The sequence below is a fragment of the Rattus norvegicus genome, chromosome 7, assembly GCF_036323735.1.
Source record: "Rattus norvegicus strain BN/NHsdMcwi chromosome 7, GRCr8, whole genome shotgun sequence".
In the NCBI taxonomy this organism is placed as follows: Eukaryota; Metazoa; Chordata; class Mammalia; order Rodentia; family Muridae; genus Rattus; species Rattus norvegicus.
The window spans coordinates 45,675,502-45,702,845 of NC_086025.1; the positions used below are offsets into that span (position 1 = coordinate 45,675,502).

At 43.4% G+C, this 27,344-nt stretch overlaps 1 protein-coding gene and 1 long non-coding RNA gene across 9 annotated transcripts in view; one reads left to right on the forward strand and one right to left on the reverse strand.

Annotated features, from left to right (window-relative positions):
• Positions 1-19,031: 19,031 nt before the first annotated feature.
• On the forward strand, positions 19,032-26,022 carry LOC120093799 (uncharacterized). The gene is made up of 2 exons (XR_005487486.2): positions 19,032-19,852; positions 22,425-26,022. It is a non-coding gene; the product is annotated as an uncharacterized LOC120093799 (long non-coding RNA).
• Syt1 (synaptotagmin 1) overlaps positions 24,148-27,344 on the reverse strand; it is a 544,812-nt gene continuing 541,615 nt past the window's right edge. For 7 of the 8 annotated variants that reach the window (XM_008765353.4, XM_063263065.1, XM_017594679.3 and 4 more), the window contains one exon: positions 24,148-27,221. In XM_008765353.4, the coding sequence (XP_008763575.2) occupies positions 27,015-27,221 (207 nt within the window). In that variant the 3' untranslated portion in view covers positions 24,148-27,014. The remainder of the gene's footprint in view (positions 27,222-27,344) is intronic. The other variant, NM_001033680.2, reaches the window with a different exon arrangement.

Sequence of the window (27,344 nt, forward strand, 5' to 3'; positions counted from 1 at the left end):
TCTGGCTCAAACTCCTCTCCAAGCTGACTGATCCAAACTGGCTCCTCTCGACTACTCACTGAATTGGTCTGTTTAGAAAAACTGCCTCTAAATTACATGAACTGAACTGCACTGACTGCATCGCTTGAACTCTACTGAGCTGTCCTCACTGACCTGCCCTCCATCCTGTCTCACTCTGAGTTGCTCTTAAGCAGCCTCTCTTCCCTGCTGGTCTCATGAGGGTTGGACATATCCTATTTCTGACTCATTCTGTCAAATCTTTCTCCGATTCATCACTTTGCCTCTCAATTAGATATCACTTTCAAACATGGCTGCTTCCTTTGACAAACTAACGTTATCTTCATTGTTTGGGATGAAAGGTGTGTACGAATGGTGTCTATATTCCAGCTGGAGGGATTAAAGGTGCCATTCCAGCCAGATCACACAGACCTAGAACGCTTTTGGGTGTGATCCCTTGCCAGGGCAGTTACGTTGTTAGATTAAAATTCCTCTACACTGAATGCCTCAGAAAATGGAGCCCAGAAGGGTGAGGAAGGCAGGAAGGAGAGGAGGAGGGAGGAGAAAGGGTAGGGTCCAGTGAGGGATAGAGAGGGGAAGAGAAGAAAGGAGGGAGAGCAACAGAAAGAGAATTCAGTCCTGCACCAGTGCAGTGATTCGGGCTGAGCATTGATTTGTGTGTGTGTGTGTGTGTGTGTGTGTGTGTGTGTGTGTGTGTGTGTGTGTGTGTATGTTTCTCTGAAATCAGAAAAACAAATACCAGAAAGCAGCAAGAATAGCAGTGGTGGCAGCACAGATAAGATTGGTAGTAGCTCTTGGTCCCACCAGCCTGGTGAAGAGATTAGGTAGAAACCCTCAGACACTCTTTCTTAGTGGTGAATCTAAATCAGCCTTTGACTAAGGACTACTGAATACACCTGAGCAAAGCTCAGAAGCAAACCTGGGACCCATCCTGCTAAGTAACGTTCTAACATGCCAGAAAAGCATTCCGCCTTGTCGAAAGTAATAAGACAAAAAGAGAAAGGTGATGGAAATAACAGAAGAGTATCTACTCTGAATATGCACCATATGTTCAAGGAAGTCATAGAAGAACAGTGCACTTAGAAGAGAAACTGAAGATATAGGCATGTATACACGCACATATATTTATACACAGATATTTAAGACTCAAAGTGGGCTTTTAAAGATGAAAGCACTTTTCTGGGGGTGAAAGATTGGGTTGGATTAACAGTAGATATGTCACCAGAGAAGAAAAGTAAGGTGTATTTTCAGACAGTAGCATAGGAGTATACGCCTTTGATTGAAGCACCTGAGAGGCAGAGGCAGGCAGATTTCTAACTTTGAGGCCTGCTTCATCTACAGAGTAAGTTCCAGGGTAGTCAGGGCCACACAGAAAAATCTTGTCTAGATAAAAAGGAAAAAAGACAGTAATATAAACTATCCTAAAAAGAGCACAGAGAGGCAGAAGCCCTAATTAATAGTCTTAAACAGAGCTTCCTGCGCTGCACTCTACATATAAAATATATAGAAAAAGGAAGTTCTGAAAATCTCCAAGTTTAATCAAACTAAAAACTTGCAGATGATCACAGAGTACCCTGAAATGAAGAACTGAAACAGACACCCACCAGGAGTCAGTCCTGCCCTGAGGTATCCTGCCTGGGCCACACTTCAGCCTTGAGCATTTGTCCTTAAGTAATGGAAGGGACCTTTGGAGATTTCAATGTGGGGTTTTTAGTAGCCATGAACCATTTAGGACCATGGCTTGACTTTCCTGGTACGGATGACCCTGCTGTCTGTAGGCTGTCTCAGATGCTAGACTTTAACGTCAAGAAAGACAGGTCAAGGGACCTCTGGAGGGATCAGCTCCAAACGTGGGTCTACTCACAGCAGTCGGAGGACGGTGCTACTTGGATTCATAGTGGAGCATGGCAGAAAGTTCTTCAGTGGGACGGTGATATGCAAAATCCTCTCTCGTTCTCCTGCCCACTGCACGTGAGGCAAGTAGGGGAAATAAACATCTGTCACTGTCACGTTGAGCTGGTGACACTCTGGGATGCCTCAGTTACCATATTAACTAGCTTTTGTCTTGCTCTGACCATACGCATGACGTGAACCATTTCAAGGGGAAAGAAGGGTTTAGTTTTGGCTTATTGGTTCAGAGCGTACGGTCCATTCGGCTTTACACATTTCCAGGCTCATTGTGCAGGAGGAGTTTGTGAGGGACTCAAGACTAGGTGTACCCTAAAATGCAATCCCCCTCCCCAGCGCCCAGCTTCTATCTAAGCCTTATGCAAAGTTTGTAGACTGTTCCCAGATGGCACCACCAGCTGGAAGCCAAAAATTGAACAGAGGAACCTGCAGGGGACTTTTCAAACCCATGGATAACAACCCCCTAAGGATCTTCGGGCTCATCTGATCAGCCCACCTCCTCCAGCTGTTCAGTGGGACAGCCTCCTGAGTAGCTGGCGTCTTGTGATAGTGTTTTTCTGCACATTCTTTTGGCTTTTTCCCCTCTTCGATAAAATCTTCAGAGTTCAAGCTTTTCACAGCATTTCCAGGTGCTGATGACGCCTTTATGCCATTCCAGTAATCTGTGGGGTTTGGAGTTGAGGGAATTAGTTAATTAGAATGCACTTAATCCACCAACTTGAGCCAGCCTTTCTACCACTGTGTCTAAGTCTGCATGCTTTGAATGTTCTCCAATATGTTTGCTTTCTAGTTTTTTTTCCTCCTAATTTGTAAATTTGCTGCTCATGTCCTTTGCTTAGTTTATTCACTAAACTATTCATTTTTTAAAAGTGAAAAGGCTACCGTTAGCTCACTCGGGATTCTTAGTTCCAAAGCATGCCCTATTTATTGCCGGTTCCCGGTGTTGAGTCATGCCAGAACACATCTGTCCTGCCTGGTTTTTATGTCAACATGACGCACACAAGAGTTCATCAGAGAGGAGGAAGCCTCAATTGAGAAAATGCCTCCATAAGATTTAGCCGTAAGGCATTTCCTTAATCAGCAATTGATGGGAGAGGGCCCAGTTCATGATGGAGGCTTCTGTCGCTGAGCGGCTAGTCCTGCGTTCTATAAGAAGGCAGGCTAAGCAAGCCTTGATGAGCAGGCAGCTAAGAGCACTCTTCCACGGTCTCTGCATCAGCTCCTGCCTCCAGGTTCCTGCCCTACCCGAATTCCTGTCCTGACTTCCTTTGAAGATGAACAGGCATGTAGAAGTATAAGCCAATGCACCCCTTCCTCCCTAACTTGCTTTTTGGTTAAGGTGTTGCATTGTTGCTGTAGAAACCCTAATTAGGACAATATTATTAGTATTCCTTCTGGCCTTTATCTGTTGGATGGACGCAGCACTTCACAGGCCCCTGGGAAGGTTTTTCAATGCATTTGCAGAGACTCCGATTCTAATGAACACCCACAGAGAGCTTTTGACCAGGCACTTCTTTAATGAGGCTCCATAATAAGTGTGTGTGTGTGTGTGTGTGTGTGTGTGTGTGTGTGTGTGCGTGCGCACGCGTGTGCATATGTAAATAAGCGTATACTATTGCCTTTAATCTTTTCAAACAACCTTGAGCTATAGAGGCCATTCAATCCACTGAGGAAACAGGCATAGGTAGGTTATGTAAAAACATGGTTAGACCTCAAAGATAGCATGGATAGGGCAGAGACTTAAGCCTGGTTTTGCCTGTTTTACGAAACTTAAACTACCCTGCTTTGTTTAAGCCTTTAGGATGCTGAAGCCCCCCTTGGCTGTTACTTGGATGCAGAATTCTTTTTTTTTTTCTCTTATATTTGTATTTTCTATTTTGTGGCAATTCTTTCAAAGTTATACATTTGGTGTCTTCAGATGGTCTGTTGTGCTAATTAGTCACAATTACACAAAGGCTGATAACCCTGGGAATTGCTCTGGCTCTATTTTAGGCATGTACTACCCTGAAGGAGATTTTTTTTTTCATGCAAAGCTATGACGTGCTTTCCTAATTTATCTCACGTATTACCCTTTGATAGTGTTCTCCCCGTGGCACATTATTTAGAAGGTTTTTAACTGGCACTGTTGTGCAATTCAACAAGATTCCATTGGTAATTACGAAGAAATAATCTCATGGAGACTTCCAGAATTGAGCTTAATCTATCTATCTATCTATCTATCTATCTATCTATCTATCTATCTATCTATCTATCTATCTATCTATCTATTTATCTATCTACCTACCTTTCTTTCTTTCTTTTTTTTTCTTCTTTTTTTTGGCTCATTTTCAATCAGGTGAAACTTCTAGATGAGCCTGGAGTCTCTCTCATCATTTTTTTCCTCAGCTGGAAATTTCAACTCCCCAGTTACCTTTGAAAATTGCAGGTCAATTTGTAATGACAGCAAGGCAGCCGTCTTCAATAGACTCTTGAGAGCGGTCTGGGTTATCCACCCTCCCATGATAGAGGGCGATAGAGGCTGTCCCGCCTAGTCAGAGAGCTCAACTCCTCTCCCTTCCCAGTCAGCAACCTCTGTCTGAAGAAGAGGAACTAAAACAGTACCTTTAAGATGATAGTACGCAGTGAGTTACATCTTCCTTCATTTTGCTGTGTGGGGAAGGGTTATGCCTTTCTCAGTATTCCCTGGGCTGGTTATATTAGGAAGAAGGAGAAAGTTGGATTTTTTTCCCCCCTTAAGCAAAGAGATCAGAGTAGAACTTAAAGTTATTGATCCGGGTCCTGGCTTTCTATCCAAGATTATGGTGTTTGAATGAAGTTACAGTTTTGGTTTTTCGTTTTTTTAAAACAAAGGGTGACTAAACTTCTCACTCCCCCAAATTGCTTTTATTTATGTAACTTATATGCAACGTTTACTACCACACAATTTGCAGGAAGCAACTGTTAAAAAAACAAAGTGAACAGTTTTTAGGAACCCCAATTAGTATTTAGGTTTAGACAAATCACTGCAGATTTGTACATTTAGTTCAAATTAGTGTTCTAAAAAAACGCAGCATAACACTTCCGAGATTTCTGGGTACATGCATTTTTGTTGATTCGCAGATCATAAAAGAATAAGATGGTTGAGTGGTGACAGGGGCCTGGAGGAATGGCTCAGTGGTTAATAGCACCACTGCATGCTCTTCTAGAGGTTTCCATCCCAGCACCCACATCATAGCTTTAAATCAGATCTGAAGCCCTCTTCTGGCCTCCTCTAGTACCTGGAGTGTATGTAATATTTAACCAGGCATCCATCCACACACGTCACATGCATACACATAAAATATCTGTACTCATAAAATTTAAAAAATATTTTAAAAAATCAGTTTTAAAAATTGAAGTGATCCTCTTATTGCAAGTTAAACATTGTGTGAAATGCTATTACAAATGGGATTCTTGCTGAGGGACGTGCTTGGTTAAAAGTAAAAGGGAAGTTTGGCTGTGGTGGTCTGTGTTCATTATCTCTGTAAGAACCTCGGGAGCAAGCTAGAGATCATCCTCTGCTACATAGTTCGAGACTAGCCTAGGGCATGTGAAATGCAGTGTCAAAATATATTAAAATATTCAAAAGGAAAGTTGACAATGGAAGAAGTAAGGGAGAAGCTTGCTTTCCTCAAACAAAGAACTTTGGGAAGATCTGGGCCACCCAGAAAGGCTGCCACTGTCCCAAGCTACTTGTGAATTTCTACTCTTTCTGTCTTTGGACTGTGGTTTTCAGTCTCTTGCTGGTAGCCCCCCGCCCCCCCAGGGGCATTTAGGATTGTGTTCCAGGCCAGATAAAAGGCCGCAAACAGCCAAGTGGATGCCCAAGTACAGCTAGAGCTTAAAATGCCTTCCCTGTGTTTTATAGCCCAGTTATTTTTGTGTAGGCCACATATGCTGAAGCTTGGATATTCGTCAAGCTTGGGTACTCGAGATCTGAGTTAGATGGGTAGCTTGGGTACTCGTCCACAGTGAGATCTGAGTTAAATGGATGTTTCCAGCTGACTAGGCAATTGCGGCCTTGAACTAAAGTGGGCTGCTTTGCTTACAAAGGCAGAAGGGAAGATGGTATTTTAGAATGTGTGATGTACAGTGCAGGGTACGTCAGCTGATCCTCAAAACAGGGACATCTGAGATCCGCATGTCTAATCACAAACACACTAAAAAGCAATTTAAAATCGCACAGGGATGGCCCGGATGGGTTTCAAATAAGATTCTTCATTGTGTATTTTATAAAATATAGATATTTTAAAAAGATTTCTGAGTTAGGAAATTTAGGTTAAGCATAGTTAAACAGCAGGGGCCTTTCTAAAATCTTCAAAGAGGGGGGGAAAAAAAAAGGTGACACAGTTCCTAACTTATTTAGCTGCAGGGCTGACTTTTGTGGCATAGCATGGGGGGTGGGGAGAGCTGTTTTTAAAACCAGTATAAAAAGACCTCCAGTTTAAGCAGCTGCAAGCAGTATTTTATCTTACAGCTCAGCAAGAGAAATTCTTAACTTTGTCCAGAAACTCGAGTTGAAAACTATCCTTAGGATACATTTTTATGAATTCTGGTTGAATAGATGAAAACATTTCAAAAATGGTTTGCTCAGCAGCAAAATCATTAGAGCTCTCTGGACCTTCCGCATCCAGGCGTTCCTTTTTGCTTAAGGAGCTAGCCTTATTAGCCTCTGACTTCACCGTTATTCAAAATTTATTATTGTGGCCCACCTCTTTAAATTTAATTAAAAAATTTAATCTAATTTAAAAAATTTAATCTAATTAGTTAATTAATTTTTGTTTGCTTTTTTTTTTTTTATTAACTTGAGTATTTCTTATATACATTTCGAGTGTTATTCCCTTTCCCCGTTTCCGGGCAAACATCCCCCTCCCCCCTCCCCTTCCTTATGGGTGTTCCCCTCCCAACCCTCCCCCCATTGCCGCCCTCCCCCCATAGTCTAGTTCACTGGGGGTTCAGTCTTAGCAGGACCCAGGGCTTCCCCTTCCACTGGTGCTCTTACTAGGATATTCATTGCTACCTATGAGGTCAGAGTCCAGGGTCAGTCCATGTATAGTCTTTAGGTAGTGGCTTAGTCCCTGGAAGCTCTGGTTGCTTGGCATTGTTGTACATATGGGGTCTCGAGCCCCTTCAAGCTCTTCCAGTTCTTTCTCTGATTCCTTCAACGGGGGTCCTATTCTCAGTTCAGTGGTTTGCTGCTGGCATTCGCCTCTGTATTTGCTGTATTCTGGCTGTGTCTCTCAGGAGAGATCTACATCTGGTTCCTGTCAGCCTGCACTTCTTTGCTTCATCCATCTTGTCTAATTGGGTGGCTGTATATGTATGGGCCACATGTGGGGCAGGCTCTGAATGGGTGTTCCTTCAGTCTCTGTTTTAATCTTTGCCTCTCCCTTCCCTGCCAAGGATATTCTTTTTCCTCATTTAAAGAAGGAGTGAAGCATTCACATTTTGATCATCCGTCTTGAGTTTCGTTTGTTCTAGGGATCTAGGGTAATTCAAGCATTTGGGCTAATAGCCACTTATCAATGAGTGCATACCATGTATGTCTTTCTGTGATTGGGTTAGCTCACTCAGGATGATATTTTCCAGTTCCAACCATTTGCCTACGAATTTCATAAACTCGTTGTTTTTGATAGCTGAGTAATATTCCATTGTGTAGATGTACCACATTTTCTGTATCCATTCCTCTGTTGAAGGGCATCTGGGTTCTTTCCATTTTCTGGCTATTATAAATAAGGCTGCGATGAACATAGTGGAGCACGTGTCTCTTTTATATGTTGAGGCATCTTTTGGGTATATGCCCAAGAGAGGTATAGCTGGATCCTCAGGCAGTTCAATGTCCAATTTTCTGAGGAACCTCCAGACTGATTTCCAGAATGGTTTTACCAGTCTGCAATCCCACCAACAATGGAGGAGTGTTCCTCTTTCTCCACATCCTCGCCAGCATCTGTTGTCACCTGAGTTTTTGATCTTAGCCAATCGCACTGGTGTGAGGTGAAATCTCAGGGTTGTTTTGATTTGCATTTCCCTTATGACTAAAGATGTTGAACATTTCTTTAGGTGTTTCTCAGCCATTCGGCATTCCTCAGCTGTGAATTCTTTGTTTAGCTCTGAACCCCATTTTTTAATAGGGTTATTTGTTTCCCTGCGGTCTAACTTCTTGAGTTCTTTGTATATTTTGGATATAAGGCCTCTATCTGTTATAGGATTGGTAAAGATCTTTTCCCAATCTGTTGGTTGCCGTTTTGTCCTAACCACAGTGTCCTTTGCCTTACAGAAGCTTTGCAGTTTTATGAGATCCCATTTGTCGATTCTTGATCTTAGAGCATAAGCCATTGGTGTTTTGTTCAGGAAATTTTTTCCAGTGCCCATGTGTGTTCCAGATGTTTCCCTAGTTTTTCTTCTATTAGTTTGAGTGTGTCTGGTTTGATGTGGAGGTCCTTGATCCACTTGGACTTAAGCTTTGTACAGGGTGATAAGGATGGATCGATCTGCATTCTTCTACATGTTGCCCTCCAGTTGAACCAGCACCATTTGCTGAAAATGCTATCTTTTTTCCATTGGATGGTTTTGGCTCCTTTGTCAAAAATCAAGTGACCATAGGTGTGTGGGTTCATTTCTGGGTCTTCAATTCTATTCCATTGGTCTATCTGTCTGTCTCTGTACCAATACCATGCAGTTTTTATCACTATTGCTCTGTAATACTGCTTGAGTTCAGGGATAGTGATTCCCCCTGAAGTCCTTTTATTGTTGAGGATAGCTTTAGCTATCCTGGGTTTTTTGTTATTCCAGATGAATTTGCAAATTGTTCTGTCTAACTCTTTGAAGAATTGGATTGGTATTTTGATGGGGATTGCATTGAATCTGTAGATTGCTTTTGGTAAAATGGCCATTTTTACTATATTAATCCTGCCAATCCATGAGCATGGGAGATCTTTCCATCTTCTGAGGTCTTCTTCAATTTCTTTGTTTGCTTTTTCAAAGGCAGGGTTTCTTTGTCTAGCCCCGGATGTCCTAGAAATTGCTTTGTAGACCAGGCTGGCCTCGAACTCAAGAGATCTGCCTCCCACTTCCTCCTGAGTGCCGGGATTAAAGGCATGCGCCACCACTGTCCGGCTTCGTTAATTCTTTTTATCAAAATCTCTATGTACTCATAAGGATCTGAATCTAGACAGTGCTGAGGAGGAGATGGGTCTAGGAGCCCTTACTGCACTCCGTTTTCAGGGGCTGTCTGCAGAGAAGATGTGGGAGAACATGTAGATAAGGCTGAAACACACACGGAAAAGGAAGGATGCTTGAATAGAAAATGTCTCAGGGATCTGAGGAGGCCAGAACAAATGTCTGGGTGCTGGGGTTCTGGGGTGCCCAGATGCCGGGGTGCTGGGGTAGGTAGTGGTTAGTTAAGCCGACATTGGTATAGTAGCCCCTTCTTCCTGTTCACATAGAAGCCCAAGAAACCTCTTTACGTAAACTTATTCTTTAAATACATAATAAAGTCAATGCATTACCTGGGCTGGCACTTATTTAAAGAAAAGTAAACAAAATTACGAAAAAATAAAGAAGAGAATACAATTTGAAAGTTGAGGCAAATGGCTATCCATGACCAATGTTGACTATCAATACAAGGAAAGCTGAAAGGAAAAGAAAAAAAAATCTGCCCAGTTTGGACAAGGTATCGCTTTTTCCTGTATGTATATCTGAAACGTAGTCAGCTGCAGACAAATACCTTATCAAAAATAACTTTAGTAGGAAGAGAAAAGGTTAAAAAGGCACCAAAACACAATGTGCCCTGGATGGATCTGAGTGAAACAGTATCTTCTCTTTCCTTTATTTTACAATTTCAATATGTAGTAGAGAAAAACTAAATTAAAACAATTTAAACTATAACCTAGGATTTTATCCTTCACCCCCCTCCACCCAAGGAAAAGAAAAGACCAAGAATGGAAATGTATTACTATGTGTTGCTAAGAATAGCTGAATGTCCAACACAGAGAGGAGTTTGGGAAATCTGGCAACAAATTTTAAAACCAGTAGGAGGAAGTACATCCTTTGACATCTTCGGAATTCAGTTTATTGTGTTTGTTTATTTTTAAGTAGGACTAGGCTGTGACAACCTGGAGTGACTGACAGTAGTTTGGAAACATCAGGTACTGACATACTCTGCATCCTCGGGGGCCAGGAATGGTTATATGGAAGGGCCAGCCCCACACTGCTCATGCAAGGTGGCAGGCCGCTGTGGCTCTGTGTTGGTGCGACTCATCCCTGCCCCACAGGCACTGACCTTGTTTCTGTTCCTGTGCCCAAGAAGCTACTGATAATGGCCGGCAATAAACCAACTAAGGGCTGCATTGCCAACCTGGGCAGCTTTGCCAAGGCCACCTTTTGATGCCATCTCCAAGACCTACAGATACTGGACCCCCTGACCTCTGGAAAGAGACTGAGTTCACCAAGTCTCCTTCTCAGGAATTCACAGATCATCTTGTGAAAACCCACACCAGTCTCTGTTCTGAGGACCCAGGCTCCAGCTGTGGCTACCACGTAAGGATTTTTATACAAGAAAAATAAAGTGAATTAAGTCTGTAAAAAAAAAATGCTCTAAGTATCACACCAATGACTAATATAGGCTAAAAATTGTAAGAGAAGGTCCCAGGTTGGGCTAAGTACCCAGGGAGGTTTCTAAGCCCCCTAGGCTTTCCTTCTTGTCATCCTCAGTAAATTGGCACCCTGTTCTTGGGCTTAGTCACACATGGCCCAGGAGGTTGGTCACAACCTTACATTTGAAAGGCAGGAGGTAACGGTAACTGGTAACCACTACCCTCGAGAGGTGAGCTCTTTTCAATAAGTGTTAATCTGTCTTTCAAAAGCCACCCAGTGAATTCACAGAGACTGTGGCAGTAGGCCACCAAGGCCTGCACATGTTCAAGCCAGATGGGCCCAGTGTTGAGGGGAGGGAGTGGACAGGAGATCCCATTCCTAACCAAGAACCTATCTCTACTTCACAACTACTTGCAAAGAAAAATTAGTTTTCTTCATTGGAGTCTCACTGGGTATCTAAACCACACCTAAGGGCAGGTGCCATGCTCAGCACTAGCTGTCCACATAAAATGAACTCAAAGGTATTAGCATAGATATTTTTAATGTCTCATGCTTTGATGCTCTTATTTTTTTTATTGTGCCAATATTTTGTTGGAATATTATGTTTTCCTTTGTTTTTTTTAAAAAAGATTTATTTATTATATATAAGTACACTGTAGCTGTCTTCAGATACACAAGAAAGAGGGCATCAGATCTCATTACAGATGGTTGTGAGCCACCATGTGGTTGCTGGGAATTGAACTCAGGACCTCTGGAAGAGCAGTCAGTGCTCCTAACCACGGAGCCATCTCTCCAGCCTGTGTATTATGTTTCCTTATGTGTTTTTATGTGTTTGGGGGGGCTGTGTGGCATAGATGTAGATGCTCAAGGAAACTAGAAGAGTCTTTCAAACCTCCTGGAACTGGATTTATAGGCGATGGTGAGCAACCAGCTGTGGGCGCTAGCCTCAGTTCTCAGCAAGCACTCTTAGCTGCTAAGCCATTTCTCCGGCACCTATATAACTTTCCATATTCGCCAGGGAAAATGTCAGGCTTGCTTTAATTTATGAGTTAGAATATTCCTTCCCATTTCCTAGTGGTCATACATCTAATTTCTCTGTGATCCAGTTCTCTTCACTTCCCTGTGTGTTTAAGAGTCCCGTAAGCAGCAATTGGACAATAATATAGATATTACCCCATTATTTTCTAGAAAAAAAAATGTAGGCTCTTGGTGGTTTGAAAACACAATGATCCTTCATAGAATAGAAGAAAACAGTATCATTTTGAGAAAAAGAAAGCAAAAGAAGATTGATGCCTGAAATATCAGATTCCTTTATGGTTAAGAAGAGAATATACAGGCTGGAGAGATGGCTCAGCAGTTAAGAGCACCGGCTGCTCTTCTAAAGGTCCTGAGTTCAAATCCCAGCAACCACATGGTGGCTCACAACCATCTGTAATGGGGTCTGATGCCCTCTTCTGGTGTGTCCGAAGACAGCAACAGTGTATTCATATACAGAGGGGGGGGGGGGAAGAGAGAGAATGAATATACAAATGACATCCAGCAGGCAAGGACACTGACTCCTATTCCAGAGGACCTAGGTTCAATTCCCAGCACCGACATGATAGTTTACAACTGTCTGGAATTCCAAAATCTGACATCCTCACACAGACATACATTCAGGCAAAACACCAATAACACATAAAAAAAAAACAAAAATTACTAAAAAAAATATAAAGAAAGAGAATACGATTTGAAAGTCGAAGCCAATGGCTCCCAAGGAATCAGCAAGGAAGGACACACAGCTGCACAGGGGGATAGAAAGTCCCCGTTCTCCTGTGCAGTGATCAGCAGTTACCTTCTCTCTGAGGCACACTTGCAGTGTGGCAGGAGTTCAGAGCGAGGCGGCCCATGCTTTGCTAACTCGGGCTGTCAGCTGGGAAGGATGTTTTACTTGACAGTTGATTAGGGGTTAAATGAACTGAGAAAAATTGGTCATATTTGCTGCCTTTGCACTTATTGGAATAACAATTATCGGCATTTTTCTTCTGCCGGCTTGAGAGAGTAGATTTTAAACAAATATCCTTGGAAGAAAAACAGATTTTTGAGTGGCAAAAGGGCAACCAGGATTTGAAGCCACTGGTTCTTTGATGGCTAAGGAGCCTGGTCTGGAAATTGGCTAATGGGGTTGATAAACCTTGAAAACTGCCTTGTAAGTCCTGCCAAAAAGAAATCCTGCAGCTCTGAGAAAGGGCAAGAAATAAAGGAAGGACCCCCCCCCACACACACACATCAGATATACAATTATCTCTCTTATTCTTAATTAGCTGGCATAATATGCTGAATCCTTTCTAAGTGAACTCATTTATGACTTCTTGTCCAGTGTAGTGGTTTGAGTAAAAATGGCCCCCATAGGGAGTACCACTATTAGGAGGTGTGGCCTTACTGGAGTAGGTGTGGCCTTACTGGTGGAAGTGTATCCCGTGGGGGGCAGGCTTTAAGGACTCCTATGCTCAAGCCACACCCACTGTGGCACACAGTCTACTTCTGATGCCTGCAGGTGAAGATGCAGAACCCTCAGCTCCTTCTCCAGCACCACGTCTCCCTGCCTTGATGGTAATGGACTAAACCTCTGAAACTGTTAAACTCGTGTCAGTGAAGTCTTTTTCTTTCTCAGAGCTGCTGTGGTCATGGTGTCTTCTTCAAAGCGATATAGAAACCCTAACTAAGTCACCCAGTATTTATTGAATGCCCACTGTACCTGCAGCTGCCAAGAAGGGTTCTAAATGTTGGGATTACTGTATCGTATAAGTTAGATGAAAGTTTCAGTCCACATGGGTACATACCCCTGCTCACCCTTGGAAAGATAGAGAAGAAGCAACACAATAGTAGCACGTCATAGTCAGATGGAGAAAAGTGGGATGGGGGAGAGAGGAGGGAATTATGTGCTGATAATCTGGTATTTAGCCAAAATGGAATAAAGAAAAGATAAGTGCAGCTCTCTGGACAGCTGTATTAGAGTAAAAGAAACATCAGGGGCAAAGTCCCAAAGAAGGAACACATTTGGCACATCCAAGGATCACAGGCAAGTAAAAATGACACGAGAGGCAGCTGTCATCCAAGGTGTTTATTAGTCACATAAACATGTTCCAGAAGGTGAGATTAATAATGTCACTTATCTTATTCAGCATGTTCATGACCGACCTTAATGTTGTCCAAAGTCATTGGAATATGAGTCACATGCATTTAAGATTACCTGAATGGAGTGGGGCGGTGGTGATGCATTCCTTTAATGCTGGCAGAGGCAGGTGGATCTCTCTGAATTTGAGGCCAGCCCGGTCTACAGAGCAAGTTCCAGGACAATCAGGGCTACACAGAGAAACTCTTGTCTCAACAAACCAACAAAACACCCATGACATGAATAATTTTATACTAGTTTCATCTGAAGGTGATAATTTAGAAGCACAATGAATCCCTGGTTCTGGTTTTCCTACAACATCCACAGAAGGATAGGGCTGAGATTAAAGGTGTGTGCTACCACTGCCCGGCCAGAGTCTACATCTTAAGTACACCATTCTGTAGTGTATTTTTCCTTATCTTTCCACTTGGTCTTGCCCCATTTCAGAGGCTATCAGCACCCTCTGGGCAGTGACTGCTGCATCAGACTTTGCAGTTCTCCCTGGTTCATTGAGGACATGGTAAGCCATGTTAGTAGAAACCTGTGAGGCCTTGGTTTTATCTGTCATCTATCTGAACCACAGTGACCAGATATTTGGCAAATTACTACTATGAGTGAGTCTATTAATATAACATTTACATTTTGCATTGACATTATTACTGTTTTTGTGGTTCTGGAGAACTTCATGCAGGCTCGTAAGCCCGGCACCGCTGTGCACACCTCCAGCCCGTTATTATTTTAAATTCACATCTCATGATGGCATACGCTCATGGATACAGTATGATGGCTTGATATGTGCAAACAATGTCGGATGATTAAATTCAGCTAATTATTATATCCATCATCTTGTTTACATGTCGGTGTTGGTGGTATTGCAACCAGAGAGCTAGAATTCATAATGCCCGTCATTGCCAACGAGCAGTGGTGGGAATCGAATCTTTCAAATTGTGCTTCATTCTGAGACCCGGCAGTAAGAAGGCAGTGGGTTAACACCCTCAAAAGTGCCTGACACATCTTCTCCAGCCAGAAGATTATATGGGAGAAGTGCTTGTGTGTGTCTATGTGTTTGTGTATATATCTTTGTGTGTGTGTGTGTGTTGTATGTGTCTGTGTGTAAGTGTGTGTGTTGTGTGTGCTTGTGTGTTGTATGTGTCTGTGTGTAAGTGTGTGTGTTGTGTATGCTTGTGTCTGTGTGTATATGTGTCCGTGTATGTGTATGTCTCTGTGTGTGTTTGTGTATATATCTTTGTGTGTGTTGTATATGTCTGTGTGTAAGTGTGTGTGTTGTGTGTGCTTGTGTGTGTATGTGTATGTCTGTGTATGTGTATGTCTCTATGTGTGTAAGTGTGTGTATGTGTGTGTGTCTGTATGTGTCCGTGTATGTCTCTGTGTGTGTTTGTGTATATATCTTTGTGTGTTTGTGTGTGTTGTGTATGTCTGTGTATAAGTGTGTGTATTATGTGTGCTTGTGTGTGTGTCTTTGTGTGTCTATGTATGTGTATGTCTGTGTGTGTGTTTGTGTGTGTATTTGTATATGTGTGTCCATGTATGTGTGTCTGTGTGTATTTGTGTGTTTTTATATTTGTGTGTCCATGTATGTGTATGTCTGTGTGTGTGTTTGTGTATGTCTCTGTGTGTGTCTGTGTGAATTTGTATGTGTCCATGTGTGTGTGTCTGTGTGAATTTGTGTGTATGTGTCCATGTGTGTGTGTCTGTGTGTATTTGTGTGTGTTTCTGTGTGTGTAGAACAAAAGCAATCTGTCACTCTGGAGCTCAGTCTTACCCCTCCGCTAGGTGGTGAGCCATGTTTGTGATATCTGTACCACTCTCATTATCTCCTCCAGTGTGTGGATTCCACTCTCATTATCTCCTCCAGTCTGGATTTCTGAGCTAGGTGCTTAGTGAAGTGCTGAGACACTAAGTTTAGTTACTGTCTGCCCATGTCATCTCATACTCCTCCAGAGCATCTGGTTTGGAGAGGGCTTAACTCACAACAAATATTGACAATGTATAGGTGCTACCCTATTGACTAACACGCATGTGCAGACTCCATTCTACAATATGGAGTACAGATTTGAGAAATATTAAATAATACTCTTGACTATAGCCCCTCCCCCTCATGTGCAATTGTCCTAGTTGGTTGTTTTTTTGTTTGTTTGTTTGTTTTTTGCTATGATGATGACCAAAGGAACAGGGAGGAAAGGGTCTATTTCATTCCACCACTCCTAGGTCACAATCCATCACCAAGGGACATCAGGTAGGAACTACAAGGAACAGAGGTCGAAACCATGGAGAACCATGCTCCTCTGGCTTGTCAGTCATTTTTCTTTTTTTTGGATTGCTTATGGAAGAATCACATACAGAAATGCACACAATTATTTACACACAAAAGCAACATACATATTCATATACTTACACATATATATGCAAGTACATACATTTACACACACATCTATGTCTGGTTACATATGCATATACACATGTTAATCATACACACACACACACACACACACACACACACAGATAGACATACATACACACCCCCTTGATCTTGCCACTACTGTCCTATCCCTTTAGTAAGTGAAATTTCTTTTTAAATGTCATTCTAGGTAGCAAATTTCTTTTGTCACAACAAGCTTAGGGGTAGCCAATGTACTCCTAGTGATCTTCCAGTCAGCCATTTTTCTTATAAAGCCCAGGTTCACCTGACCAGGATGGCACTGCCCATAGGGAAATGGACCCTCTGAAATCAATTAGCAATTAATTAAATGCTCTAGGGACATGGCCACAGGTTATCTGAAGGAAGCACTTTCTCGGTTGAGGTTCAGTCTTCCCTGGTGTGGCAAGTTGACACCTGACGCTAACTAAAGTATTACAGCAAAGAGAACTCCTATTACCTTATATATATCTACTGCTTTGTGTATGAAGTCATTTCAGGGTGGGATTAACACTTAGATCAGGGCATTCTAAGCAAAGTGTACCTTCCTTGACCTGGGAGGATCTCAACGTGCAGCTCTTTGTAAAGTCTCTAGCCTGCCTACTGGCCTCTTCCTATCCTGAACACTCCAAGCTTTTATTACTTTTATACTTGAGCATCAGTTCTCAACCATATTTCCAATGGTCTTAGGAGCTGAGACACCACTCAGTAGCAAAATTACAGTTATGAAGTAGCAATGAAAATAAAGTTATGGTTGGGGTGGGGTCGCCACAACATGAGGAACTATATTTAAGGGTCATAACACCAGGAAGGTTGAGAACCAGTACCTACAGGAAGTATATATGTGGACACACACACCACACCACACCACACCACACCACACCACACCACACCACACCACACCACACCACACCACACCACACTTGCTGGCTCTGTTCCTGTGAAGAACCTTGCTTAGTGTGTCTGAAAAATATCCCACCCCCATTCCCAGAGTCTGGACTCTTTGTGGAGCAGGGATAACCTGCATGGGACAGATACAGGCTGGAAGGGTAAACAGGACTGGAGGGAGGTGCTCTCCAACCAGAGTGGGAGAAGGAGGGGACACAAAGGATGCTATCTGACTCTGAAGACTTGGAAAAAGAGTAGCCTGTGCTTTCAAGGGCAGCAGAGATCTGCCAGGCTCAGAGGCTGTTTCAACAGAGGATAAGGAGTTGTGAAATCTGTCCCAGGCTCTGTTTTAGTTGGCCAGAACAGAATCCCACACCATGAGGGACTTAAAGGACAGAAATGTGTGCCGTATATAGTACCTGAGGCCTGAAGCTCAGGATCAATGCTTTCAGGGGAGAGCATTGTAGTCTCTGTCCCTGCATATGGTTTCTTTGGCTGCTGGTCTCAGGGTCACCCTCTGTGCGTGTGTATCTTTGGTATGTTTTTGCATTTCAGGATTATCGCTTCTTAAAAAAATGCCAGTCAGGAACGATCAGGGCCCACCCTCAGGGCCTCACCTGAACTTATTCACCTCTGTGAAGGCCCCAAGAATAGTTACTCTCTAAGGCACTGAGACTTCAATATATGAATGGTGAGAGAGAGAGAGAGAGAGAGAGAGAGAGAGAGAGAGAGAGAGAGAGAGAGTGTGTGTGTGTGTGTGTGTGTGTGTGTGTGTTGTGCCACTTAATGTATAATCAGGGCTGACACACGTATTTTCAAGATTCCCCAGCAGGGAGTAAATGAACAGAGATGGCAGATTGTTACCTAAAGACAACACAACAAATAGATGCAGGTCTGGCTGAGTCCACAGTTCAAGTGTTCATGCAGATGGAAGGGAAGAGAGGCCCTAATGACCTCCTCCTTGCCCCAATTCCCTGCCCAGCCGCTGTTTATCATCTGTGATCTCTGGGAACAGAGGCAGAATAAAGGTTAATGAGTCACTCCACCCGTAACTCTCCGCCTCACTTGAAGAGCCCGAGTTCCGTTTCTGTATGGGAAAAGCCCAGGAGCAAATATTTTCCAGGAGATGAAAGAAAAGGAAGCAACTGTGCCTGAGAGAGACAGGAAACTGGGGTGATCTTCCAGTCCATTTTGTAAAACGTACTTTCTTGCTGAACCCTTGCTGGTGACGCATGATCCACCAAAGTATGCTCTCTCCAAAGTAAACTGTTCTGTAACTCAGCCGAGGACAATGGGCCACTTTCCAGGCACTGTCACTCTGGAGAATATGGCTGTTTGCCTAAGGGACAGAGGCCTTTGTGAATAGGGCACAGCATTACTGAATGGATCCAGAGGCTGGAGGTTGAAGTCTTACAGAGTGACACTACAGTATGTTTATAAATAACTCTTTCTGTCTTCCCTAGGGTTGCTGGAGAGCCACCAGCAATTGTACTGATCCCTTCCTGTCCCACTCACTGACCTGTGGGATTTTGATCAAGAAACCTCAGGTGGCAAGGAGGTGGCAGTGAAAGGGTGGACAAGAGGTAGCACATGGCATTCTCAGAGACCTGTGAAGTAGGAAGGAAATGAATGGGGTATGGGGAGAGGGGGAAGAGTGAGGAGAGTGGGGAGAGTGGGGAGAGAGAGGAGGGGGGAGGGGGAGGAGGGAAGGGGGAGGGGAAGAAGGAGGGGAGAGGGAGGTAGAGAAGGAGGGGAGGGGGATGGGAGAATGAGAAAGAGGGAGAGGAAGAAGGGGGAGAGAAAGAGGGTAGGGGGAAGGGAGGGAGGGAGAGAGGGCTGGGGAGGGGGAAAAGAGATGGAGAGGAAGGGAGAGGGGCTTGTAAGAGAATTAACAATTAGGTGTGAGGTTCAAGTGGTGACTATTAGCATACTGAAGTGTGTGCTGGCCTCTAGGCTATTACAGCATGCAATTGACTTAGCTGCAGCTCTTCTCTCTGTACTCCCTACCCTAAACTTCCCTAGATTATGGGCTTCCCTGCCCCTCAGCTTCTCATTCCTATATAAACCTGAAATTATACTATGTGCCCTTTTGGTGCTCTCTTTGAGTGCCCTCGCCCCCCAGTCGTGGCCAAGCCAAGTCTGCTAGCCAAGTTTAGTCTACTATTATCTTATCATTTTCTGCTCTGGACTCTTCCAGATGCCTGTGGTTGTACTCTCCTCATATCTACAATAAAAATCTTCCTGTCAACCACACCTTTGAGTGGTCTTGTTCTCACTTTATACACTAGGAACAGCCTCCAGTCTTGTTAAAGAACTTGAATGTTAAATGGCCTGTGGCTTATGCCTGTAAGCCCACAGTTTGGATTTGGAGGCATGAGTCTGTGGTCATCATCAGCTACATACCCAGTTCCTTGTCTCAAGCAAATGATAAAACACAAATCAGAGAGAATTCAAATATTGATCTGTAATGAATAAGAACGAAACATGTCGCAGGATCACGTTGTGATCATAGACTGGAAAAACCTTGCTGTGGTGTGGTCCAGCCCTAGCACACACCTCTAACCCAAGAGCTTTCTGTAAACAGGATTAAATAAAGTCAGCCGTAGGTCAGGAGGCAGAACACGCAACCAATTGGCAGTGAGTGTACATAAGACAACCCAGGAAAGAGAAAGGATGGTCTTTGAGTTGAAGGGTATTTAAAACAGTGTGGAGAAATCGAAGGGACCTTTTCCTTCAGGGATGTCAGTGGTGAAGGAAGGTCAGCTGGATGCTTTCTCTGCCTCTCTGAGCTAGCAGGTTTTCACCATAGCATCTGGCTCCTAAGTCTTCACTTGGTAAGTTGAACACTTCAGATTTTGTTTTAAAAATAAGTATATCACTGACTTTTTATAGTTCTTTACATTTGTCTTTTTGGAGACAGTCTTACTATTTTGGTGTTAGCTGTCCAGGAACATGATATGTAGGCAAGGCTTGCTTTGAATCTGTATCAATTCTCTTTCCTTTGTCTCCCTAGAAACTAGGTTATGGGTGCGTACCATCACACCCAGCAGAGGCAGGCAGGTCTCTGTGAGTTTGTGACCAGCCTGGCCTACATAGTGATATTTTTCAGGACAGCCAGAGCTGAATAATGAGACCCGGTCTCAAAATAGATGGATAGATAGATGGATGGATAGATAGATAGATAGATAGATAGATAGTATCTTCTGAACTCTATACCAGGATTGGAGAAAATCTATCGCTTTGTTTGCCTAACCATTCCTTCCCTTTCTTGCTAATATCAATTTTTCTTTTTCCTGCTCAGGAGCTAGCATTACCCCACCCCCAAGCCTCTGTGGGTCTAGAGCTATGACCTAGATTTTGGCAAAACAAAACATGTGTCCCTTGGCCATGGTGTTTATTCTCAGGCCACGTGTTCCAGATATGCAAACGAGGTATGGGAATTTGATGGTACCATGAAAGAAGTGCCCCCCTGCCAGGGTTTTGGGGGAAGGGAAGAAAAGAAGGGGGTGGGAGCCCGAGTTATAATCCAGCTGTTCATGATGGTTCTACGCTCACTTTCCTAGTTAAGTGAGCCAAGAGTCAGTCTCTCTCTTTCTCTCCCTCCCTCCTTTTCGTCCACCTCCCTCCCTCTCTTCCTTCCTCTCTCATTTTCACTCTGATTTCCTTAAGCCAGCTTTAACTGCATTTTCCCCCCATTTTTTGCCATTCAAACCATTTTACCAAGTATCTAGACTGCGCTGTACTCTCCCCAGTCACAGGAAGTGAGGAGATGACAGAGGCAGGGAGGACAGTGGACAAGGAAGCAAGTCTCCATTTATTCTCTGGAGAATGCTTTTAGTCCTTGCAGGAGACTTGGCAGAATTTTGCACAGGAGAAACACTTGGCTGGCAAAAGGCTACTCTCTTTAAGGTGAATGTGGGAACTGGAGGGATGAACCCACATTAGTGGTGTGGGGTGAGGAGGTAAAGAGAAATGAAGCAGGTAATGTGTGGCCATGCCCAGGTTATGTAACGCATCAGCAGGTTCACACAACAGCAGGTATTGCTTTTTACTATTAGTTCTGTATTATGGCTGGTTCCAAATAATTATTACCTGGTATGCTTGGAAATGTCCTTAGTACATGTAGTACCATGGTATTTCTTATTATTTTCCTGATTTTTTTTTTTAAAGCTCAGTTAACTGTTAACAGTTAACGGCTGACTGTTTAATATTAAGAGTTTGTGTGGAGTTGTTAAAAATCAAAACATCTGGGCATAGGTGCCAGAGATGTGCTTCAGGGAGATCCGGCCTGCAGTCGTGATTGGAATCTGGAGGAATAAGGGATCTGTATGACGGATTGAGGTGGTAATTACTCTGTGTATCCATCTTGGAGTATTGTGAGAGAACACCTGAAGCATCTTAAGAAGGGATACGTGTTCGCAGCTCACCCAAGGCTTCTGCTCTCATTCATTCCTTCCTGTGCTCTGCAGTACACTTGGGTCTTAACTTTTGAAGGTTGATTTTTCCCAGAATCCCTTGCCAATTGGGGATGAGTTTCTGCCAATGGTTGAGGTAGAAGTAGGGGAGGAGGCAGAATTCTTTCCCAGCTTCTAAAGCAGTCATTGATAAGGGCCATCCAGCCTTCCCAGAGACTCCCATGGAGCCATTTTTTTTTTTTTTTGTTATCTGCCCTATTCTGAACCAGCCTTTGTGGTAGTGTCAAGGAGTGCACAGACCACCTTCCCCAAGGTTCTAGACCCTCGACAGGCCTGGGTGCCATCAACACTAAATCTTCTTCCTTTTTACCTTTAAAGATGGCACCTTGTAATCTCTGGGGTTGCCCGTCTGTCTGTTTTCTCAGCTCTTCCCATATGGTGGGTTGCCTATATTAAATGTACTCTTGAAATATCCAGAGCATTTGCTGGCGAATACTTCTACGAAGCATCCTGTGTCTGCTTTAGACCCCGGAACTTTTTGGAAAGCAGAGATTGAGAAAAGCATGGTCGCGGTTGGTAATTCACTAAGAAATATTCATCCAATAGTTTTGGACCTAATTTTGAGAGTCTTTCATGAAACACCCTCCTCTTTAGTGATAAGCTGGCAGCTGAACTTACCATGTTGATGGCATCTTGTTTCTAACCTGGCCTTCCTTGAGTTTCTTTCCCCAATTTAAACTTAGAAGCTTTTGCTAATGCTGCCTCACTGCTCAGTGATTACAGTCTTTCCCTAGGCTGTTTAAGCTGTACAGGCGTGGTCTCTATCCTCATTTGGAGTGACTAATGGGGCTGGTTACAGGAAGTATGATGTAGCTGGCTATCAGAGAGTTTTATCACGGAGGAATTTGTCAAACACGTCAGTTTGGCAGAAGCCCACACCCTGGTTTGGGTGACTCCTGCCAGATCCTTCATGATTTCTTTGTTGTCTTAGTTTCTCTAGGAAACTTCCTGCGATCTCCCCTATCAAAGACCATGTTGTATGAATCTGCTGGCTGGAGCTTACAGAAAAAGGGTTTTTTACTGAGGAGGAGCTCGTAGGAACCACACCTGCAAATGGGTAAAGACAATTTGGTAGAGGAAGCCATTGAACTACAGAACAGTTGCAAAAGTTTTCTCCACCATCACTATGGGCTGGGGACTTCCTCAATCAACCGCAGAAGGCGGTGGACATAACCCTGAACCTTCGCTCCAGGCTGTGGTGTTAAGAGTTCCTGAATCAGCGGTGGAATGTGGACACATTGCTGAATGATTGCTCTGGGTTGTGGATCTGAGCTAAGAGTTCCTGAATCAGCTGTGTGGGCTACTCCCTCTTAGGTGGGGTGGCTGTCAGTAGCAGAGAGAAAGCACACTCTTAGCAGCCAACACCTGAGAAGCTACACGATAGTCCCTCTGTGCCGAAAAGGGACCAAGATAAACAGACCACAGTTATATACTGTCATTGGTCAAGTGAAAGTTCTTGGGTCAAAAGTGCTTACTTTTGTGTATTTGTGATAAGGCCAGAGGTAAGTCTTGAGGAACATTCCTCAGGTCTGTCCACCCACCTTGGTTTTGGAGACAGATTCTTACTGGCCTTGGGCTAGACAATTAGACTAGCTCTGCTGGCCAGATAGTTCCAGGGAGCTGTCTGCCTTTGTCTCCCCTGCTCTATAGGATTATAAAACCCTGCCATTAAAGCTGGGTTTTTCCATGGGTTCTGATATGCCTTTAATCCCAGCACTCAGGAGGCAGAGGCAGGAGGATCTCTGTGAGTTCAAAGCCAACATGGTCTATAGAGCAAGTTCCAGGATAGCTAGGATTACATAGAGAAAAACCAATATATACATTGTGTATATATGTATATGGTGTATATGTGTGTGTACATTTGTGTGTATGTATGCATGTATCTTTGTGTGTGTGTATGTGTGTATATATGTGTATGTGTGTATGTGTGTGTGCGCCACTGCACTTGTGTTAAGTCAGAGAATAACTACATCGTGCTGGCTTTTTTCTTTACATGGGATCTAGGGATCAAACTCAGGTTGTCAGACTTTATGGCAACTGCCTTTGCCATTGGTCTATCTTGTTGGCCTCAGGTCCCCATGCTTTCACGATGAGCACTGTATATGCTGAGGTAGCCAGACAGCCTCCAAGGGGCTTACCTTTGAGTATAGGTATCATAGTGCAGTATCTATCAGTCTGAGAGCATCCGGTAAAGAATGGTACACATGAATACCATGCTGATGCTGAAGGAAGGCAGGAAAGCCATTCAATTGCTTCTAGTCCTTTTAGCACTCATGGGCTTTACTATCCAGTCTACCCTAAAGATAGACTTAAAACAATTTGATTTGAGTTTCATTCTGGGGAAGTATGGGTTAGCTCAGCATTGAAGTGAAATCCCTCAAGCACACATTTTAGGCAAACTGAGAAGTTCTAAACTATGCTCAGGGGGTTAGGACAGGCACAGAGAAGCACAGGTGAGGAGGGCTATTGGACAGATGCTCTCCGGGCACTGTTCCCCTGTGGCTGTTCTGTTGTCCCAGGCTTGACTTTGAGGCTGGCATTTAGCACAAGCTTTCTTTTAGTTCCCTAGGTTTCTGGCCATCCACAAAGTCAACGTGTCCTCTACGAACACAGGAGTCCGGTGACAAAAAAAGAGTTGAAAGACAGCAACGATCAACAGGAAATAAAACATTTTTATTGAGTGTCCATGTAATATGTTAAGTCATTTTTTTTAACAACAATCAGAAAACTACCATGGGGTTCACTACACAAAGTGAAACAGAATTTAAACCACTTATCAAAAAATGAAGGGAAAGTACAGCTAAGGGAATTGGCTCGCGGGTCACAAGCCTTATGGCAGAAGAAAACACCCCAACATTTCTACGAGACACAGAGAAAATCCACACATAGAAACACTCAAGCAGGCAGTAAGTATACACAAAGGCAACTAGGATCTTTCTAGGGCATCAGCTTCTAAGACTTCACACTGCATTGTCAGAAAGGTACATGTGGCTTATCAGAGGATGGATCTTGGTCAGAAAGCAGGTCCAGTCACCGGCTCACAAGAGAATGATATAGTACCAACTAACTCTATGGTGACAATCCCATGTTGGCAGTGTTGCAAGAGAATGTGCTAGTATCATTGTAATGCAGGAAGTAATGTCAGTTCGGCAGCTCGGAGCTGCGTCCTCGGAAATGTTCCATTGTGTACAACTCAAGTCGGGAGATGATGAAATTAAATGTCAGTGTCTGGTATTTAAGGTGTTCCTTCTCTTTGGTAGGACTTGATCCCTTAGATAGGAAAGCCCCTCATTTGAGTCTCCTGTTTAAACTGCTGTTTAATCTCACCTATGAGTATGTGTTTCCTATCATCTGTGGTTTTAATGTTGGAAACGTGCTGTTCATCCATAGGGAAGGATTTGCTCCTTGTCCTGTGTGTCTGTTCTAGGTCTGAAAGTTTGCTGTGATGGGAGTGAAGGGCAAAGGGTTTGCCTCTTCTCTCATGAGGGAAGAATCACAACCAGGGGTTAGCTTTTGTGTTGTGTGTGCAGGAGGAGCAGCCGACCCCGTGCTTAAAGTCTACCACCAGCCCTATTGGGGATTCTCTTGAGTTTTGTCCAAAACACGGAGCTAATTCCTAAAGATCAAGCACGAGGCCATGCTTAGCATTCCTCCATTTTATTTTGGTAGATGTGAAGATGGTCTCTCCCTTCAGGATGTTGCCATTCTCTGTGACCTGGAGGTGAAAACGGGCCACAATAGCAAGTGGGAGAAGAGTCTAGAAGCGGTGTTAGGTAGCAGGCTCACTTCCTGAAGTGGCTGTCTACCGGCAGCAGGACAAATGTGACTAGTGCACAGTGTTGACAAAATGCTGTGTGTTCTCCCACACCCGGTCTATGTATCTTTCTGTCCTATGCATAGCTGTTCAGTTCTGAATTGGTCCTTAGGAATGAGAACTGTTTGTGCTACACACATGTTGGGCAGTGCAGTAAGAGGGAATGGCAGTATTGTTACAATATCACTACGGAGTAAGTTGAGTGCTATCCACTGAGGAAACTACGTGTCTAAGCACACGGGGCAGTCACAGTGTTACACAGAGCAGTCCTTAAGACTCATATGGAATGACTAGTGGCTTCATAATAGTGCCATTTACTACAGAATAACATTGAGAACATTTAAAAACTCCTCCTAAGTCAAGCATCTAGTGTACATAAGAGGTTGCTTCAGTTTGCGAGAACTTGTTCTTGGTTTTGTTTCACCTTTGTTTAAAGGACAAATTAAAACTCACGTAAAAAGAGCATATAAAAAGATCACTAGCTGTCTGTTTTGGCTTCGTCGAAGTGCATTCAGAACTATGGCTAACTGTTATATTCCGTCTTTTCGTGGGGTTACAATACTGTCTGTTTACCACAAAGTCACTTTGTGGAATAAGCACAGATTGCTGCGTTAAAAATATTCTGCATTCCTTCTAATCTGGTTTTGTATAATAAAATATTTTGTTACAAAGTCTCACGCGCATACCTTTTGGAATCAATATTGGGGTGAAATCCGGATCAGAATTCCCAGGTTGCACGTTTTATATAAATGTGACAATGGAGAGCTATAATTTTCTGTTTAAACAGGCAGGCAATATTTCAGAAACGCTGACTTCCCTCAGCTCCTCCTCCCCCACCCTAACCCCAAACAAAGGCATGCACCACACATACACACGTGCATACACTTTCACGCTTGCACACGCACACACAGAGAACACCACCATGAAGCTATGCTAGATGCAGTGGTAGGAACGCATTGGCTCCTGTTCATTGCTTCCTTGACTGTAAGAGCGAAGCCATGGCTTTGGCTTTGCAGGTACAGACAGACAGATGCTATTCTGGTTTGTGGCTTTGCTTCCTTGAGGTCAGCCCAGATGCTGCTCAGGTCATGCTATTTGCCTGTGAAAGAATTCTACAAAATTGGGTTCGCCCATCAAAGGTGTTGTGTGAGCGAATCTTGGTACTCAAAGGATTCAATAGAAAGCTCAGGTTTAAGTTGTCCTTTAAGATGTTGGTTTAACTGTACTAGTGCCTTTCAAGTTGATATTTTTGCTGGAATGCAGACGATACTATATTTACCATATAATATATTATCAGCTCTCCTATATCTCAGTCAATTTACATAGTTTAAAATAGAACATCTTATTAAAAACATCTAGATATACACAGGTTAGGAAACGCTTACAACATACAAATACACAAACTAGAAATAAATCTTTAGCATACTGGTATATACAACAGTGTGATACAATACATAATTTCAGTCATGCTCTATCTACACATCATATTGCTTAAAAGAAGAGTAGATTTGGAGGGCAGTGGTATGATGGAGGGCATAAGGGCTTTCTACACTTAAATTTGTGCAAATTAAAACAGGATTTGAAGTACCACTGGATTGTATCAGGAATGCATGGCTGGAAACCAAAAGGACCCATATTACTGAGGTATTTACAGATACTGGCTAAAGAGCACTATGTGGGCAGATGCAGAAAGGCTTCGTTTTCCCTTTACTTCTTGACAGCCAGCATGGCATCAACCTCCTCCTCTACCTGCAGAGTGTGCCACTGTGCGATGGGTCGCCGGGGGTTGGCCAGCATGTCTGACCAGTGTCGCAGCTCCGCCCCAGTGCTGTTGTAACCAACGAAGACTTTGCCGATGGCGTCGTTCTTGCCAATCTTGTCATAGTCCAAAACAGTTACCACCACTTGCACTTTCTGAAAGAGGACACACGAATGCACAAGTGTCAGCCAACCCTGCAGGTAAAAGCCCTGGGACACACAGAACTTCCTTGGGATCTGAGGAACTAAGGATCCATTCCTGACCACCAGGATGAGGAG